Source organism: Scyliorhinus canicula, chromosome 10, assembly GCF_902713615.1.
Source record: "Scyliorhinus canicula chromosome 10, sScyCan1.1, whole genome shotgun sequence".
Classification (NCBI taxonomy): domain Eukaryota; kingdom Metazoa; phylum Chordata; class Chondrichthyes; order Carcharhiniformes; family Scyliorhinidae; genus Scyliorhinus; species Scyliorhinus canicula.
In genome coordinates this window covers 127,156,401-127,175,196 of record NC_052155.1, presented here as the reverse complement: position 1 = coordinate 127,175,196, position 18,796 = coordinate 127,156,401, and the positions used below count along the sequence as shown (strand labels likewise).

General features: G+C 45.7%; 1 protein-coding gene across 8 annotated transcripts in view; it reads right to left on the bottom strand.

The window, feature by feature from the left end:
* The window catches only part of rbbp8 (retinoblastoma binding protein 8), a 204,554-nt gene that overhangs the window by 77,549 nt on the left and 108,209 nt on the right, over nucleotides 1-18,796 (bottom strand). For all 8 annotated transcript variants that reach the window (XM_038809731.1, XM_038809738.1, XM_038809733.1 and 5 more), the window contains 2 exons: nucleotides 16,016-16,058; nucleotides 3,042-3,137 (listed from right to left, as the gene is read on the bottom strand). In XM_038809731.1, the coding sequence (XP_038665659.1) occupies nucleotides 3,042-3,137; nucleotides 16,016-16,058 (139 nt within the window). The remainder of the gene's footprint in view (nucleotides 1-3,041; nucleotides 3,138-16,015; nucleotides 16,059-18,796) is intronic.

The window sequence follows — 18,796 nt, the reverse complement described above, 5'->3', positions numbered from 1 at the left end:
GGGCTCTGTATACAACTCACACCAGCACTGCTTTGTCCTGCCGTGGACTCTCCTGGCAGCTCACACGAGCAGATTCAGTTATGAGATCCTGGCCTGTTTGCGTTTCTGGCCCTCTCTTTCTTATTACAAAACACTCCATCTTCAGCTCTTCACAATCCTGTTGCTTGCTTCCTGGCAGCTATAAAATGGAGGAATCTCTCCTCCATAATTTTGTGCTAAAGCACATATGTACAGGATGCGTGGCGTCAGTGCACATGCCAGGTGGGTGACCTGTTCTCTGTCACCACTTCTGGCAGGAAGACATCATTCATATTTAAAGGCTGGTCGTGGGCAGCATCAACTTAAAAGCCGATCGCAGCCAGCATTCTTAAAAGCCGGTTGCGACCACAGGACACTTCTCAGGTGATCAGGAATGCCGCAGCTGATCGTCCCGACACCCCCCCACCGAGACCCACCCTGGGTTGAGTACCGCCCCCCGCGACCCACCCTGGGTTGAGTACCGCAATTTGAAAAACCCTGTTTCAGTGCACAATTCAGGGACTGTTGTAATGCTACACTTGCGCATCCAAATGAACTGGCTCTGCCCTCTCATGTGAATATAAAAGGGGCAATTATTAGTGTAAAAGATGCGGTTATGATCATTGAGTTGTGATTAATGTAAATGACTCAAACACTTGTATGCAGTTACTAAAATCTCAAAATATTTCAATTAAGCAGTGAGATTATTTGATGGTTCACACTGGTTTAAAGTTTAAAAATATAAAATGGCACAAGTAATAAAAAGTCAGACACACTCACTAGCCAACATGGCTCATTAAGCGCCTCTTCAGGCCAATTAAAGGCCTACAAGCTTATTGCAACCGGGGAGGACCAATTTAGATGCCTGGCAGTGGTCTGCCAGCAACAGACCAGAATGCACTGCACTAGGAAGGCTTGGGGGGGGGGGGCCTGTAGATACCATAGGCCACCTTATTGAAGGGTCTCACTCATTCTGGTGGCCTGGTTGCAAAAGCTATTTTGTAGTTTAAATCTGAAAAGCTGGAAAGAGGGCACCTCAATCTTGAAGTGACCTTTCCCTTTCTTTGAAGCTTGCTGCTCCTTTCACGCTGGAAATCTCTGATTATCTTCTATCTTCGACAGCCCATCTGTTGACCATAATAGGACACCAATCCACCCTCTGGCCTTTAATTGACCACCTTGGGAAAAATCACAGCCTAATCATTTCCTACCAGTGTGGGTTGCTGACCCACATTTCAGCCTGATGGCAAGGTTCAGAAGTCTGCAGGGATAATCCTGCTACTTGTATCTGTATAAACTGATGCAACAAAAGCTACTGAATATTTAACTTAAATGTTAATAATTGAGTTGTGATTAATGTAGTTTAGGCTTTCTTCTGAACAATTTACAGAAGTCACTCAGGTCGCAATAGTTGACTTTTAAAAGAGAAATATGCACTGAGATTACTTAAAGTTGCAATCAAAAATCACATAACCTCAATAAACTAGGTGTAAGGGCCCTGGAAACTTATGCCAACTCAAGCACAGTCCTGCTGGAATGCATGGAAACTAAAGTCCCAACCAATGTTTCCAGGGTAGTTTTGCCGGGAGAAGAATTCTGCACTTCCCTTAAAAGACTTTATTTGTTACACAGGGCAGCAGGAGGTTCCCAGTGCTGCAATTACTCTACCCATATTCTCCTCTTTCCAAAGCAGGTCTACCAGATATATTGGTTCAGCAAGGACACGTGTGGGAGTTACCTGAGGAGAGCAGCATGGCCTTGATTTCTGAAGACAGGCACAGTTCAAACAAATTAAGATGGGTCTCTTTGTAAGGAGACACCAAAAAGTTACTTGTCAGCCATTAATTTGTATAAAGTTCTCTTATCTTCCGATCTACCACTAATCTTTGCAGAAATATGCATTTCTTTCAATTCGTGCTGACTTCAGTAAAAGGTTCAAGATGTGGGTCACAGCATCAATTTTGTTCACAAACTTCTCATTGCAAGCTACACCTAGCAACTTTAGGTCGGTGTACTATGATGGGATTCTTGAGTCATGATTTTAACTTGGAGGATAGTGGGGGGGGGTGCAGAAGTAGAGAATGGGTCAGGAGCTTCATACCAGGAGTCCTTGGCATTGCACCAGTGCTGGTCAAGGGGATTTGTCAGTTGTCCAAGGAGGGAGTGAGAGAGGTGAGACCAGGATTGGGGAACCCAAGAGATCCTTGTGGGGCTCCTCCTAATTCACAAGGATTTTATAGAAAAGTAATTTTCAACATACGTTGGTCTCTTCTGGCCACTCAGCACCTCCTGTCAGGTTTATCTTCTGGATTTGACAGCAGGTGGGTGTCCAAGTCACTGAAAATTATGGTCGGCACTGATGCTATCACTGGACCGCGATTTTTAAAATTAAATTAGGCCCTTGACTGCCTTTCAGCCCACTTTTAGTTGAAGACACGATGACACCTGGGACTGGTGTGCCCAGTGGCTAGTCAGAGGCCTTGGCCTGACCCACCAACGCACATTCTCGCTTGACGAGGGAGAGGGAGATAATTGAAGCCTCGTCAGTCAAAATGGATTTCGCCCGTGAAACCTCTTTCTACTGCAACCCAAACGTATTGTAATAGGGGAGGCAGTGGCGTTGTGATATTGTTACTGGACTAATAATCCGGAAACCAGGGAAATGCTCCAGGGACCCGATTTCAAATCCCACCAGGACAGATGGTGAAATGTGAATGCAATAAAATATCTGGAATTAAAAATCTAATGATGGCCATGAAACCATTGTCGATTGTTGTAAAAACGTATCTGGTTCAGTTATATCCTTTAGGGAAGGAAATCTGTCATCCTTACCTGGTCTGGCTTACATGCGATTCTAGACCCACAGCAAAGTGGTTGACTCTTAAAATGGCCCCACGGATGGGCAAATAAATGCTGGCCCAGCCAGTGACGCCCACATCCCATGAACAAATAAAGAAAAAAAATATTCCATGGCCCCTTCTCAATCTGATCCAACGAGATTTTCTTTATAAATCACATCTTACCTGTCTTCTAAAACTTTAATGTTGTCATGTAGTGCTTTTTGTTGTTCTCTTAATTGTTGATGTTTATTATAGTATTCTTCAAGTCTCTGAGCATCTCTGGAAAAATAGAATTGTGTATTAACACAACACAAAATATTTAGGGATTATTTAAAACAAAAGAAGTCTTGTAGTCCCCTCTTCTCTGAACGTCAATGAATTTTTGATTGTTCCAATTCTGCACTGAACTCCAACTGATTTACAAGTGGTACAGCAGAAAATATTTACTTGTCCAGGCAAGTGGCATGACAATACAAATGTTTTAGCCCAAACCTGAATGGTTAAGAATGTACATCAAAATTAGTGGAGACACTGACAGCCACTCTTCAAATCTGTGCAAGTTCTATGCTGATCGATTAGTTTAGTTTTCAATTAAGAGGAGGTTAATTAAATGCTTTTTTAAAATCAAGATTTAATCTTTCATCCCCTTTTCTGTCGTGGTTAAAATGGCAGCTTCTTTGAGATTTCTCAGTTGCATCTGGCACAATAAGATCATGTTTATTTGTTCATGTAAGAAATAAATGTGGTTCCAAAGTGTGAACGTTCAATTAAAAATACTTTTCTCTGTGTGCCCGTGTTTTCTGCTACTAAAATTGTCTTTTAAGTTGAAACGCTTGACAGCCAGAAACACAGAATCCTGCAGACAGTTTAATGAAGATAGCAATGATTCAGATCTTAAAATGAAGCAACTTAGACTCGAATTCTGATGCAAACAGAAGATTCAAGTATTCGGAAATGGTCTGTCATTAATTTGTAAAATAATCTGTGACTACATTTGACAATACTTTTGAACCTTTACAAGCTACAACATGTTTACTCTCTACAGCCAGTAAAACTTTGTCACAAATTACAATGGTTTCCTTCTTTAGCAGTTTCATTCATCTGCTCCAATTATACTGATGTGATGGTGAAATTTTTTTTTTTTTTAAATCACCATTTTGGAATTTTTGCAAATGTACAAAAAGAGCAACGTATCTAAAGTAAATAAAAAATAAGACAGGAGCAAAGTGAGGTTTAGGTTCTTTTGACATGAGGTTGAGAAATTGGCTTGGAAGTTCAGACTTTTCCCCCAATATCTACAGAATCATTAGTTGTAATGTTCAGCAAAGTCCTACATAAGAGTCCCATTGTTGTGCTTCTTATCTCAGTGAAACATTAAACTCTAGGAATTTGGGGGAGTCAGTAAGTGACTCTTGTTAAGGACCATTATATCTACAATGAGATACTTGTATAATGACTAGTCATTTTGCAAGGAATGTAATGAATCACAACAAACTATTCAATGAATCTGCTGGATTCCTCAATTTGTGAGCCACATTTAAAATGACTTTTGAGGAAAAACTCAAATTCACTTCAGGCTGTAAAAAATTCAACTTGCAAAAAGTTAATTTTGTATTTTATAAAAGGAGATGTAGTTAACAATAACTATTAAAATGTATTTTCCATTTTAAAAAAAAATCCAACAAGTTTACTTCACAGGAACTTACGCAAGCTTTAATGGTTCAAAAGAACTGATGCAAAAACCAATTTTACTTGTCTCATCTTGCTGGACTGTCAACCATATGAATTAGGAGCAGAAGGAGGCCAGCCAGCCCCTCAAGCCTGCTCTGCCACTCAACAAGATCATGGCTGATCGGATTGTAACCTCAACCCCGATAATCTTTCTGTCTCCTTATTAGTAAAGATTCTATCTAGATCTGCTTTTAAAATATTTTCCACTGCCTTTTTAGGAACAGAGTTCCAGAGACACTTAACTCTCAGATAAACAATTAATCCTCAACTCAGACTTAAATGAGCGACCCCCCATTTTTAAACAGTAACCCCTAGTTCTATATTCTCAAATGAGGAAAATTCTGCTCCACATCCACCCATCAAAACCCCCAGGATCTTAAGGGTTTCGATCAAGTCGCCTCTTACATTTCTAAACATTAATGGATAAATACCTAACCTCTCCAACCTTTCCTCATAAGACAACCTGCTCATTCCTGGTATTAGTCTAACAAACCTTCTTCTGAACTGTTTCTGATGCATTTACATCTTTACAGAGGTCAGGCGGCCAGTACTGTACACAGTGCTCTTGATGTGGTCTCACCAGTGACCTGGACAACTGAAGCATAGCCTCCCTACTTTTGTAATCTATTCTCCTCACAGTAAACAATAACATTTTATTAGCTTTCCTGATTACTTGTTGAACCTGCATACTATTCTTTAGTGATTCATGCAGTAGGACACCCAGATTCCTCTGCACCTCCAAGCTCTGCAGTCACTCACCATTTAGATAATATGCTTTTTATAAAAAATGTTCCTACCAAAATGGACACCTTCACCTTTGCTCACATTATACTCCATTTGCCAGATTTTTGTCCACTCATTTAACCTATTTATGCCCCTTTGTAACTTCCATAGGTACCCGTTACATTCCTACCTATCTTTGTGTCATCCTCAAATTTAGCAAATATACCTTCAGTACCTTCACCGGAGTCATTTATATAAATTGTAAGAAGTTGAGGCACCAGCCCTGACCCCTGCAGCACATCACTTGTCACATCCTCCAACCAGAAAAAGACCCATTAATGCCAACTGTTTCCTGTTGGCTAGTCAATCAATCCATGCCAACATGTTACCTCCGACAACATGAGCTTTTAGATTCCTCAATAACTTTTGCTGTGGCATTTTATTAAATGCTCTCTGGAAATCGAAGTACAGTATACCCACCAGTTCCCCTTTATCCAAAGCACATGCGAATCGTTCGAATAACTCCAATAAATTCAATAAACATGATTTCCCTTTCACAAAACCATGTTGACTCTGCCTGATCACCTTGAATTTTTCCAAATATCCTGTTTATCCAAATTTCCAAATATCCTATCAAGAATACCCTGATTTTTAACAATGGCTTTTAACTTTTCCTTATGACAGATATTAGGTTAACTAGCCTGTAGCTTCCTGCTTTCCGCCTTCCTCCCTTTTTGAATAAAAGGAGTTACATCTGTTATCTTCCAATCCCATGGGACTTTCCCCAATTCTAGAGAATTTTGGAAAATACTAACAATAATCTTTATTGTCACAAGTAGGCATACATTAACATTGAAATTAAGTTACTGTGAAAATACCCTTGTCACCACATTCCAGCACTGTTCAATGAGGGAGAATTCAGAATGTCCAATTCACCTAACAGGTACGTCTTTCGGGACTTGTGGGAGGAAACCGGAGCACCCGGAGGAAACCCACGCAGACACGGGGAGATCGTGTAGACTCCGCACAGTGAGTGATCCAAGAGGGAATTGAACCTGGGACCATGTAGCTGTGAAGCAACAGTGCTAACTACTGTACCACTGTGTCGCCCTTTAAAATTGAAATTAATTAAAATGAAAACCAATGCATCAACTAACTCATTAGCCAATTCTTTCAAGACCTTAAGAGTGAAATCCATCTGAACCCTGGGACTTGTCAGTCAGTAGACTCAACAATTTGAGCAATACCATTTCCTGGTGATGAGAATTTTCTTGAGTTCTTCCTACCCTTCTATTTCCTGATTGAGAGCTATTTTTGGGATGTTACTGGTGTACTCTATAGTGAAAACTCATGCAAAATACCTGGTTAATGAATCTGCTACAGCCCTGCTTTCCATTCTCAATTCCGCAGACAAACTTTTTACAGGGCCAATTCTCATCTTGTTAATTCTTTCCTTATTTAAATATCTATAGAAACTCTTACTATCCGTCTTTACATTACTAGCGATCTTTCTCCCATATTCTAGATTTTTCCCTCTTATCAATCTTTTTGCCATTCTTTGATGTTCTTTCCCATCTTCTGACCTGTCCTCAATCTTTGCTCAAATACATGAGGGGCGATTCTCCGATCCCCACACCGGGTGGGAGAATCGCGGGAGTGCCGGGCGATTCACGCCACGCCATCCTGGCACTCGCACGCGATTCTTCCACCCCCCACAAAACGGCGTGTTGCGTTTTGCGACAGGCCGCTCGGAGAATCGCCACTCCCGTCGAGCGGCGATTCTCCGGCCCGGATGGGCCGAGCGGCCTGCCTAATACAACCGGTTCACGCCGGCACCAACCACACCTGGTCGCTGCCGTCGTGAACAGCGCGCGACCACTGTGTGTGGGGGGCGGAGGGAGGACGAGCACCAGGGGGTTGCTCAGGAGGGGTCTGGCCCGCGATCGGTGCCCACCGATCGTCGGGCTGGCGTCTCTGAAAGACGCACTCTTTTCCCTCCGCCGTCCCGCAAGATCAATCCTCCATGTCTTGCGGGGCAGCGGAGGGGAGGACGGCAACCACGCATGCGTGGGTTGGCACCAGCCACCCTGCGCATGCGCTGATGACGTCATTTAGGCGCCGCCGGCCGCGTCATTCAGGTGGCGCCGCTTTGACGCGGGCGTCAAGGCCCGGCGCGCGAGATTGACGCGCCGCCGCTCCTAGCCCCCTGGGGGTGAGAGAATAGGGGGCGAGGAGCGGCCTCCGACGCCGGAGTGAAACACTCCGGTTTTCACTCCGGCGTCGGCACTTTGTCTCCCTTTGGGAGAATCGCGCCCATGCTTTTTCTTTAAGATTCACCTTGTCGTTAACTTTTTTAGTTAACCAGGGTTGACAAATCTGCCCCTTGGAATTTTTCTCCCTCTTTGGAATGTGTCTATTTTGTATTCTGAAGTATCCCTTTAAATGTCTGCCACTGAACCTCTATTGATCTTTCCCTTACGCACATTGGCCAGTTCACTCTGGCTAGCTCTGCTTTCACGCTCTCATACTTGCCCTTAGTTAAGTTTAAAGCACTTGTCTTCGATTCACTCCCTCAAACTGAATGTGAAATCTAATCATATTATGCATGACTTTCAACTCGTAATCTGTATTTTAAAAAATGAAATTGACCTATATTGATGGCACGATAAGGATCCTAACAAACCGAAAAACAGAACACAAAAGGTTCTGAAAAGATGGGTATTATGGTATGCGATTGAGAGAAAAACTTTCCTATCAAAGAATAAAAATAACCCTGCAACATAGGTCAATTTAATATTTTTCTTCAATTAGTCTCCCTTTCCACACCCTGAGAAAGCTGCTCAGGTTGTGGAAAATCTGGAATGGTGGCTCCTGTTGAGGACCTCCACCCATGTGGAGTGAATAATTTGCTACAAGTTTTGTTTTGCTATAAGCAAACAAATAACTGCTCAACATTTTCAAACTTGAGTTCTATGAATTGCATGATCCGACACTACTATCACCGAGTACTCAACATCCACCACCCCCGACAACAACGTCCGATCCACAACAAAAAAGTCAATTCGGGAGTACACTTTGTGTACATGGGAAAAGAATGAGTACTCTTTCGTTCTCGGCTACCAAAACCTCCATTATCTACCACCCCAACCCCCCCCCCATAACGAACCAAAGCGAGTCCAGATCAGGGATCTTCCTCAACACCTGCCTCAGGAACTACATCATCCCAGTTTGGTGCATAAATGTTCACCATCACCACCGGCATCCCCTCCAGCTTCCCGCTCACCATAACATATCTGCCCCCCCCCCCCCCCCCCAGTCCGCCACTGTACTTCCCACTTCGAACGCCACCGCGTATTAATCAAAATCGCCACCCTTGTTTTGGAATCTAGCCCAAAATGGAATACCTGCCCTATTCCCCACACCACCCCCCCTTCCTCAGCCCAGTCTGATTCACTACCCTCAGGTGTGTCGCCTGTACCATTGCCACGTCCGCCTTTAAGCTTTTCAGATGTGCGAACACAGACATGGGCCCTCTTGGCTGGCCCATTCAATCCTCTCACATTCCATGTGACCAGCCTGGTTTCCCCCACCCACAACACCCCACCCCACCAACCATCACCCTCCCTGGGCCAGCCGCCAGCCCACGTCCCGCACCTCCTCAGGCCTTCCCTTGGGTGCCCACCGTCATCGACCCTCACCATGTCCCCATTCAACAGTTCCTCGTCTGTCAGCACTCTTCCACCCCCCTCCCTCCCCGCCCTCCCACCCCATAAGAAAATAACAATCCCAATCCACATCCACAGTTACTACCTGCTCGCCCCCCACTGCACTTCCGTGAGCTAACCCGCCCAGCTAGCCTGGTAGCCCCTGCCCAGGGCAGCACGGTAGCACAGTGGTTAGCACAGTTGCGTCACAGCTCCAAAGTCCCATGTTCGATTCCCGGATTGGGTCACTGTCTGTGCGGAGGCTGCACGTTCTCCCAGTGTCTGCGTGGCCCCTCCAGTATAGCGCCTGGGGAGTCTCCCCCATCGTGGTGGCCTGTGCATCCAGCACAATATCGCGCAGCAGAGGGGCGAAGTGCTGGAGGAGGGGATTGAATGCCAAGCCTCGTCCGATGCTGAGAATGCAAAGGAAGGTGGGATGGGCAGGGCACTGGAGCCAGGCAGCCACAGGTGGTGACACAATGTGTGCACCAGGGCTGCCGTGCATAGGACACTCTAATCGCTTCCAGGTTCACCGACTAGGGGCCGTGGCCGATGGCAGCATGAACATCACATTCCATCCCCACACTCCCTCAGTGGTTTCTACCTGCCTCACTACGGGGTGTGGGCCCTGGGATGGCAAAATCAGCGGGTCTGTTTCATGGGATGGAGGATGATGATGACATTCTGCGATGATCTCTGGTGCTGTACATTGTTCGACACCATCTGCCCATGGTAACACATTCCACCGTAGGCGTGGGTGATTTTGCATGCAAACTGGGCATTCGATCACAGGGTCGCACCAAACCCTTGAGGTGGCGTCGGTAGGGAATGGTGGAGCTGGGCAGGGTACCCATTCACCCCCACCTCCCCCTCCCACCACCCCTCCAATACCCTCTCTGCAGCCACCCCAGCCCAGGCCTCACACCCTTCTGACAGAGCACCAAGGCAGGTTGGAATGTTTGTGAATGATGTGTTAATTGTGCACAGGTGAACATATTTCTAAAGGTTGTGTCCTAGCCCCTAACGTTGTCCTGTGTTCTGCATCCGTGCCAACATAACTGGTGTCTAACATTCTGGCCTTAAGGCCCCAACGCTCCATCCAGCTGGTTCCCCAGGTAGTAATCAAAAGTGGAGACGGCCTGCTGCGATTCCCGCCCTGTGACCTGGATCCCTTTTGGTGCAACCAGGCCTAGACGGGCCCAGCAGTCTATTGGATGTCCTAGGTGACGTGGTGCCATCCTGTTCTGCCCGCTGCCCATCAGATGCACCATGAACAGGAGGGGAGGGGGGTCTGAGGTACTGAGGTATTCCGGCACCTCCCCTGCTGGCATCACTGCTATGTGTCCCATCACCTTCTCCGCTCTCGGGGTGCCCAATGGCCCCCGGGATACTTCTTGAGATGGTGGGTGTGGCCGGAGCACGCTCAGAGGGCTCACCCACCACCTGGCACTGCCAGTCCTGGAATCCCACTCTCGTCTCAACCAGCGTCTCAATGCTCGTGGCCATGGAGCACAAGGACTGGACCACCTCCCTCTGGGACTGTGCCATGTCCCTCTGTGACTGGCTCCGGTCAGCCAGCATACGGGCAATGTCGTCAACGCCTGCAGCCATGACCCGTTGTGACTGGGCCAAGCTCTGGAGCACCGCTGCAATATCCAGGTGGCCCTGGTACATGGCTGCCTGTGACAAGTCCGCCCTGTCTTGTGCCTTGGCCGCCGCCCGCACAGAGTGTCCCAGGCCTTGGACATCTTGCCTATGGCCGATACCTTCGCCCAAGGCCTCCAACAAGGAGACCACCAATTCAGTGTTGGCCTAGGTAGCATACATTATCGGTTTCATCGCTTGCCCCTGCAGGCGAATGGACTCCTCCAACTACACCGGCAGACACCGGATGGTTACTGACACCCCCTCATGCAGACACAGAGCCAGGATCTACATCTCCAGCATCCATGGGACCGCCCTTTCCAGAAGCCTGAGATCCATCTGGATGGCAGCTAGTCCCTGGGGTAGGACCACCCTTCAACCATCCGCCCCTCAGAGGTACCTACCACCGCCTGATGTTTTGCTGCACATATGGTGCACCCCAGATATTGCCCCAGGGGCCTATTCAGTATAATGCCCAACCAAGGTGAGTGCCTTGTGGTATTAGCATACATGAAGGTATTGTAAGGATTAATGAATGTATACAGGCACCAATGGAGGGAGCTAATCCTGGAAGTATATAAGGAATGATGCTGAGCCTTGTGGGACAGAAGGTTGGAGTAGGTGGTAGGAGGACTGAAGGTAGTGAGAGAGCAGTTTAATTTGTTCGTGAGATAGATGTAGATGAGTGTAGTTTTATTATTTGTTTCTTAGGGATAAAGTGTCAAATCCAGTTAGTAGTGTTTAATAAAGAGTTTTGTTGGTTTACAAGACTTGTTGTTCTCTGATCAACACTGCACATCAAAGCCGTTTGGAGGCTCGTGAAACTGCCTGATCCTGCCTCACCGCTCGACATATCCTGGGGTAGGGGCCGGGGAGGGGGGTGCACCAGAAGGTACCGGCTTGTCGCCAGGTGATCCTGCAAGACAGAAGACATGATGCATGGTTGGATCATGCATGGGGTTCGTGGAGTGGAGATGTGGTGTGGAGGTGAATGATGAGATGCAAAAGGTGGGGGGGGGGTGGTCATGTGAGCGTGGTGGGGTGCTGGGGTGGTGCCACGCGTGTCAAAGGGACACCGCAACCCAACGGGTATCACTTGGTTCCCCGATGCCAAGCTCTGTCCTGCTCTCCAGGCCCACCAAACTGGTCCAGTACTTTGCAGTGGTGGGGGCCGCGGGTCTGGCGGGCCCCCTCCAATCTGCTCTCTCACTGCGGTTGCACGATGCCTTCTCCTTGGGGGGGGGGGGGGGGGGCAGGCAAAGAGACAGAAAATGCAGAGTGTCAGGCAGTCGAACGCGAGCAGCACAGGCAGTGGACAGCTGGTGCCTGTGCGTGCAGGGCACCCGGGCATGGTGGGCGGGTTGGGTGTTGGAATGCGATGCAGGGTTGGTTAAGCTCAGACTGCTGACAGTGGGGTTCAATCGCCCCCTGGATTTGGGGAGGGTTCGGGTACGTGGGTCGGTGCCAGGGGCATGGTACTAGTTACACACCCTGAAGAGGTCATGCAGCTTTTTACGGCACTGCTGGCCGGTCCTGGCAGTGGGGCCCATGGCAGTAACGACTCTGCCGCCTGCACCCAGGCCGGTGTACGACAGCAGGTGGCAGTCTCCTTCCCATTGAGGAAGACTCCACAAAGATGTATTCTTCTACCTGTTTGGTTATTACGTCCTCTGGTAGTACCTCCAGTTTTGAGCAAAGGAACGTAATGGTGCGCTCGCACACAATGTCCTCCCCTTGTATTATTTGTGCAAAATGTGTGCCCAGCCTCTCCTCCACAGCATCCAGCAGAGCCTAGAGCTCTTGTCAGCCATTCCCGACAATGGACACTGTTTTGTATTGGAAATGAACTAGTTCCACGTGGCGCCGGTACTAGCCCATTCACAGATCCTGAATTGCTCCAAGACCAGCACTGCTTTCGGTGTCGTGGAACAGACCAATTCAGTCCCTGCATCGGCACTTAGTCTCTGAAACAGTTAATAATGGGCGGGATTCTCCGAGCTTCACGCCGGAATCACGCTCGGCGCAGGGGCGGAGAATGGGCGTCAGACCCATGATCGGGTCCAACTCCACACCCGGGATTCTCCGGCCGCCGGATAATCGCCGCGAATCGGACGCACGCAGTCAATGTGGTGCCGGTCAGGGGCCATTGAAAGAGGCCCCCGCGGCAATTCTCCAAAGTCAACTGGCCGAGTTTCCGCTGGCGAGGTTCTCTCATGGATCCACCCGGCGGGCACTCGGCGTGGCGACTGTGGACGGGGTCCACAGCTGCCCTGGTGGAGGGGGGGGGGATCCTTCACCAGAAGGGGCCTCCAGGACAGCCAGGGTTCTGATCGGGGCCACTGATCAGCAGGCGTGTGCGATCTGGGGGGGGGGGGGGGGGGGGGGGGGGGGGGGCTATCTTCTTGGTGCCGGTCCGCAACTGGAAGTCCAGGGCCCCATATCGGCAGCCGGAGCTGCGAGGAGCACTCCAGGACCTTGCTCGCCCCCTGGAAATCGCAGAATCACCCTGGAAATCACAGAATCACCCTGGACTTACTCCAGTTAAGTCCAGAGTTATTTGCGTGTGTTTTTGCGCAGGCGTGGGGACATAGACCGGGGGCGGAATTCTCCAGTAATGGGGCTTTCTTTCCAGGTGGGTTTTGCATAGTTGGTTCTATTATTTCTAATGCTGTACTTTGTAATATCCATTTTTCCATGTTGTTATTGTGTATTTTGCTCATTATAAATGAAAATTCTTTAATAAAAATATGTTTTCTTAAATTATGAGTTCAATTACAAAAGTACAATAATTCCTCTCCAGGAAATTGAACCCTGGTCTCCCATGTGGCAGACTAGAACTCCAATCATCATACTAACAAGGAATGTAAAACAAAATTAAATTAACTAGTGTCATGCAAGAATAAGACTTGTTCAATTTCTGGGAAATTAGTTAAGGTCTTGATATTTAGACAACAAAAACGTTGAAGAGCTGTCTTGGAAATGTTTCCAATTCACAGAACAAAGAATAATTCTTTTATCACGCAACTGCACATTCTCCCCTTGTCTCCGTGGGTTTGCTCCGGGTTTTCTGATTTCCTCCCACAGTTCAAAGATGTGTAGGTTAGGTGGATTGCTGCTAAATTGCTCCAGTGTCCAAAGGATACGTGGGGTTATGGAGATAGGCGAGGGAGTGGGCCTAGGGAGGGTGCCCTTTCAGAGGCTTAATGCAAATCTGATAGGCCGAATGGCTTCCTTCTCCACTGTAGGGATTCTATGAAAAACAAAATGCTGGAAAAACTAAAGTTAATGCTGTTTTTCTCCCTCCATAAGTGCTGCCAGACTGGCTGAGCCTTTTCAGCACTGTTTCTACTCTGATCTCCAGCATCAATAGTATTTTGCTTTTATATAATGCAAGAAAAAGCCCAAGTATTAGCTCAACAATATGGCAGAATTCGTGGCCGAAATTCTCCGACCCCCAGCAGGGTCTGAGAATCACCCGGGGCCGCCGAAAATCCCACCCCCGCAATGTCCAGAATTCTCCCACCTGCAGAAAGTCAGAATGCCGCCTCGGAGAATGGCGGGGGCCGGTGGGAGGCTACGGGTTTCTGTGCTGCCGTTATTCTCCGGCCCGCGATGGGCCGAAGTCCCGCCGCTGGAAGGCCTCTCCCGCCACCGAGGTTTGAACCACCTCTGGTGGCGGCGGGATCGGTGGCGCGAGCGGGCCCCCAGGGTCCTGCGGGGCAATCGGACCAAATCGGTCGGCGTGCCAGTGCCATGGGGGCACTCTTTCTCTTCCGCCGCCACCACGGCCTACACCATGGCGGAAGTGGAAGGGAATCCCCCAGCATGCATGCGCTGGTGGTGACGCCAGCGCGCATGCGCGAACCGGCGAAGGACTTTCGGCCAGTCCCGGCGCCGGGCATCAAAGGCCAGGACTCCCCGCCCCGCCGGGTAGGGGAGAATCCCGCCCAGTATCTTCTAAAAACTGCTTAATTTTAAAGAAATGCATTGAATACTGCATTCACTTAGTGGTGACATATTAGATGTAGCAACTATAGCAGGAGCATGACAAAAGTCATGGTGCCTCGAATATGTCCTAAACTGGCATATAACAAAAGAAAATACCAAATAAAACATTGTTTTTTTTAAGGGCAATATGACAAAAACAGGGAAGAAAACAAACAAGGATTAATCTTAAATCAGAATTCTTTGTAAAAATACAAGGTAAAAAGAAAGAGCCATTGCTGAAAAGAACAAGCTTCTTCAAAAACCTGGACCCAATAAACTCCTGGCATCGAACCTCCCAAACTGAAAACCATGAATCAAGCAGAATAGCCAGAGGAATTTCAGAAGTGTTCGACCAGAAATGCTAAATTATTTTATTGCCGCACACCTACAATTGAAAAAGTTTGAACATCTTTGTTGAATTCTTCCCAATGAACAACTTCAAAAACGTTGGACCAAGACATCACAAAGTATCTAAAAGCTGCATGCAGCAGTTCTCGTTTCTGCCACCACTTCCCAAGATGAAGACGGACAATAACGTTTTGGACCCAAAGGACAATGAACGCCTTAATGTCACTCATTAGGTCAACAGATTTGTACAGAAACTTTGATTCTGACTTTGAATTGGTAAACTGGATCTCATCGGATAATAATCACATGATTAAGGAACTGATGTCAATCTAGTGACAGTGAGTGCAGCACGGTGGTGCAGTGAGTAGCACTGCTGCCTCATGCCGCCGAGGTCCCAGGTTCGATCCTGGCTCTGGGTCACTGTCCGTGTGGAGTTTACACATTCTCCCCGTGTTTGCGCGAGTTTCGCCCCCACAACCCAAAGATGTGCAGGCTAGGTGGATTGAACACACTAAATTGCCCCTTAATTGGAAAAATGAATTGGGTACTCTTAAATTTAAATAGTGACAGTGAACATGTTACTTACGAGCATTTTTGGCTATACAAGTCACTGAAAAATACAAGATGGGCAATAGTGAAGCTGAAATATTAACAGTGGCTATGGAACAGTTTTCTACAGTAACTTTAGACTAATTGGCTTGTATCCATGAATGATAGTTCAACATTTTTGTTTTGATAATAGAATTTAGAATGGACCTTTCAAGTTGATATTACTATGTAGAAGTTAAAAACGTTGCAGGTGCATTAATACAAAAATAAGGCAAATTACCTCTGTTTGATGACCTTTATGTCAGCTGCCTTGTCAATTAAATACATTTTCCTTTTCATACAGCTGTCTTTATTTACCGGCCACTGACACGTTAAATTTAACTTATTATTTGGTCCACCATGATGGACAGTTTCAACTGTATCTAATACATTATTACAATAATTACTTTAGGTTAAAATCAAGGTACTTACAAACATCTCTCTTTCTTTAGCTTGGTTACTTTCACTTGCAGCACTGCATTAAAAAATAATTACATGTTTCAGGCTGACATACAAGGAACAAAAAGTATGACAACATTGTAATCAAGATCAAAAGAGAAGATATACAGGAAGCAGAAATGATCTAATCCCAACAAGTTATTGAAACTCTATTCCTTTCCTTCATTATCTGAAAGATGAGAAGTAATTCATAGAGCACAAGCTAAACAAAAGCAAAATGCTGCAGATGCTGGAAATCTGGGAAGAAATAAGAGAATACGAGAGTAATTCAGCAGGTCAGTCAGCGTCCATGGCAAGAACAGACAAGTTAATCATCCGGCTCTTCAAAAACAGTTTGGAAGAAACATTAATTTGCCTGTCGTCTGCAAGAACACTGCCTAGCCCGATGCACTTCTCCAACACTTTACTTCCATTCATATTTGCTTAGTTGTCAACAGTTTGCAGTTATAAAACACCTGAACATAGACAGAGTCACTTTCCAATCAGTTACCAATAAGCTGTAAGCATGCTGAATAGTGGATAGCACCAATAGTGTAAGGCAAATAACCTGATCAACCAGTAAGAGAATGGGTGATCAGCACCATAAGAGAAACTTTCATAAGATAAAAACAAATTACTGTGGATGCTGGAATCTGAAACAAAAACAGAAAATACTGGACAGTCTCAGCAGATCTGACAGTATCTGTGGAAAGAGAAGGGGTCTAACGTTTTGAGTCTGAATGACTTTCATCCTGCTTCAATAGCAATCTGCTGTTGGTAGCTTGCTGGAAGTTAAAACAGTAATATTATTATTGTTAGCTATTCTAATCTAGTTATTAGTGTGAACAATACCCAATCTTTTACTAGAAAGAAATATAAATATGGATCAGTAGACGAGAAAAATAATTATTAATCTATTGCAATGTTTCACCACTAACATGCTTGTATCCAGATCCTCCTGCTCTCCCCATCCAGGGAGATGAGCAAATTCTGCGGCAAGAATGCAAGTAACTTGTTACAATCATAAATAGAATCAGAATGTGCAGTTGAACATTTGCATAAGTTGACGGTTTGCTTACACCACATGTTTAGAGTTTTTAAAAAATTACACACCGAGTGTAATGATATGTATAGTGCCAGTGTAGTAAAGGGTTAACATCCGAAACTGTGTGTAAATCAAACACTAGATGGCGTTACTATATAAGACAGCATCTCTAGGAATTCTGGGAAAAGCTGAAGAGAACATGAGGAGGAGTTTGGAGAACAGAGTGAGAATTGATTGTAGAGAAATAGCATGAGGTCAAGCCATAGCGTAGTTTATTAGTTAGATAGAATATTGATTACTCTACTACAGATTCAGCATTATTAGTTTAGTATCTGTTACTCAGTAAAGTGTGCAAACCTAATCAAAGTTAGTAGCGTAAAATAAATTTGTTTTAATTCAAACTTCTTATTTTTATATTCTTTGTCAGCACTATATATCTGGCTATCTTGGAGGAAAAGGCAAGAAGTATAACAGTGGGTAGTTTATATCAGTGAGACAGTGAAAATGTCAAACGTATACCTTCCCTGGAGCAGAACTCTGCACATGTATAACTCAGTACTCTCTTCTGGCAGCTAGAGTGCATTTTGCAGCCTGAGGCATTACTTGGTTGTGACTATTATCCAGAGACATTTAAATAACATTTCAGACTCTTTTGTGATATTCAAGATATTTTAAAGTAGTATGAGACTTAAGCATTTGTATTGGGTATCATTTTGCTTCAGTGTAATTATAAATAAATGACTTACAAGGGGGTGTGATCAGAATCGCAGAATGGTTAAACCATAGGAGGCCATTCAGCCCACCATATTTGTGCTGACTCTCCAAAGGAGCAATTCACTAGTGTCACTTCTCCCCCTAACTCTGCACATTCTTCCTTTTCAGATAAAAATCCAATTCCCTCTTGAATGTCTCGATTGAACTTGCCTCCACCAGACTTTCAGGCAGTGCATCTAGATCCGAACCACTCGCTGTGAGAAAGCTTTACTCATGTCACCATTGTTTCATCTGCCAATTATCTTCAATCCATGCCCACTTGTCTGGATCCTTCCACCAATGGAAGCAGTCTTCCCAATCTACTCTGTGCTGACCCCTCAATTTTGGATACTTTTATCAAATCTTTTCTCAACCTTCTCTTCTCTATCTATGTAACCGAGGTTCCTCATGCCAGGAACAATTCTCTTTTCTGCATTCTCATTAAGCCTTTATATCGTTCCTAAAGTGCGATGCCCAAAATTAGATACAATACTCTAGTTGAGGACAAATCAGTGTTCTACACTGGCTTAACATAGAGTACAAGAGCAAGGAAGTTATGTCCCTATTTACAAAACCCAGTATGTAGTATGTTTTACTAACCACTCTCTCAACTTGCCCTGCACTTTCAGTGATTTATGCACATATACAACCAGGTTCCTTTGCTCCTGCATCCCCTTTGGGATTGGGCCCTTTGTTTTGTATTGTCTCTCTGCACTCATGCTACCAAAATGAATCACTTCACTCTTCTCTGCATTAAATTTAATCTGCCACTTATCTGCCCTCTTTTGAATTTCTTCACTGTCCTCCTCACCGTTCACAAAACTTCAAAGCTTTGTATCATCCAAAATGTTGAAATTGTGCCTTGTATGGCAAGGTCTAGGTCGTTAATGTATATCAGGAAGAGCAGGCGTCCCAATGCTGACCCTGATTGAACTGCACGATAAACCTTCCTCCAATCCGATAAAAACATTCAGTAA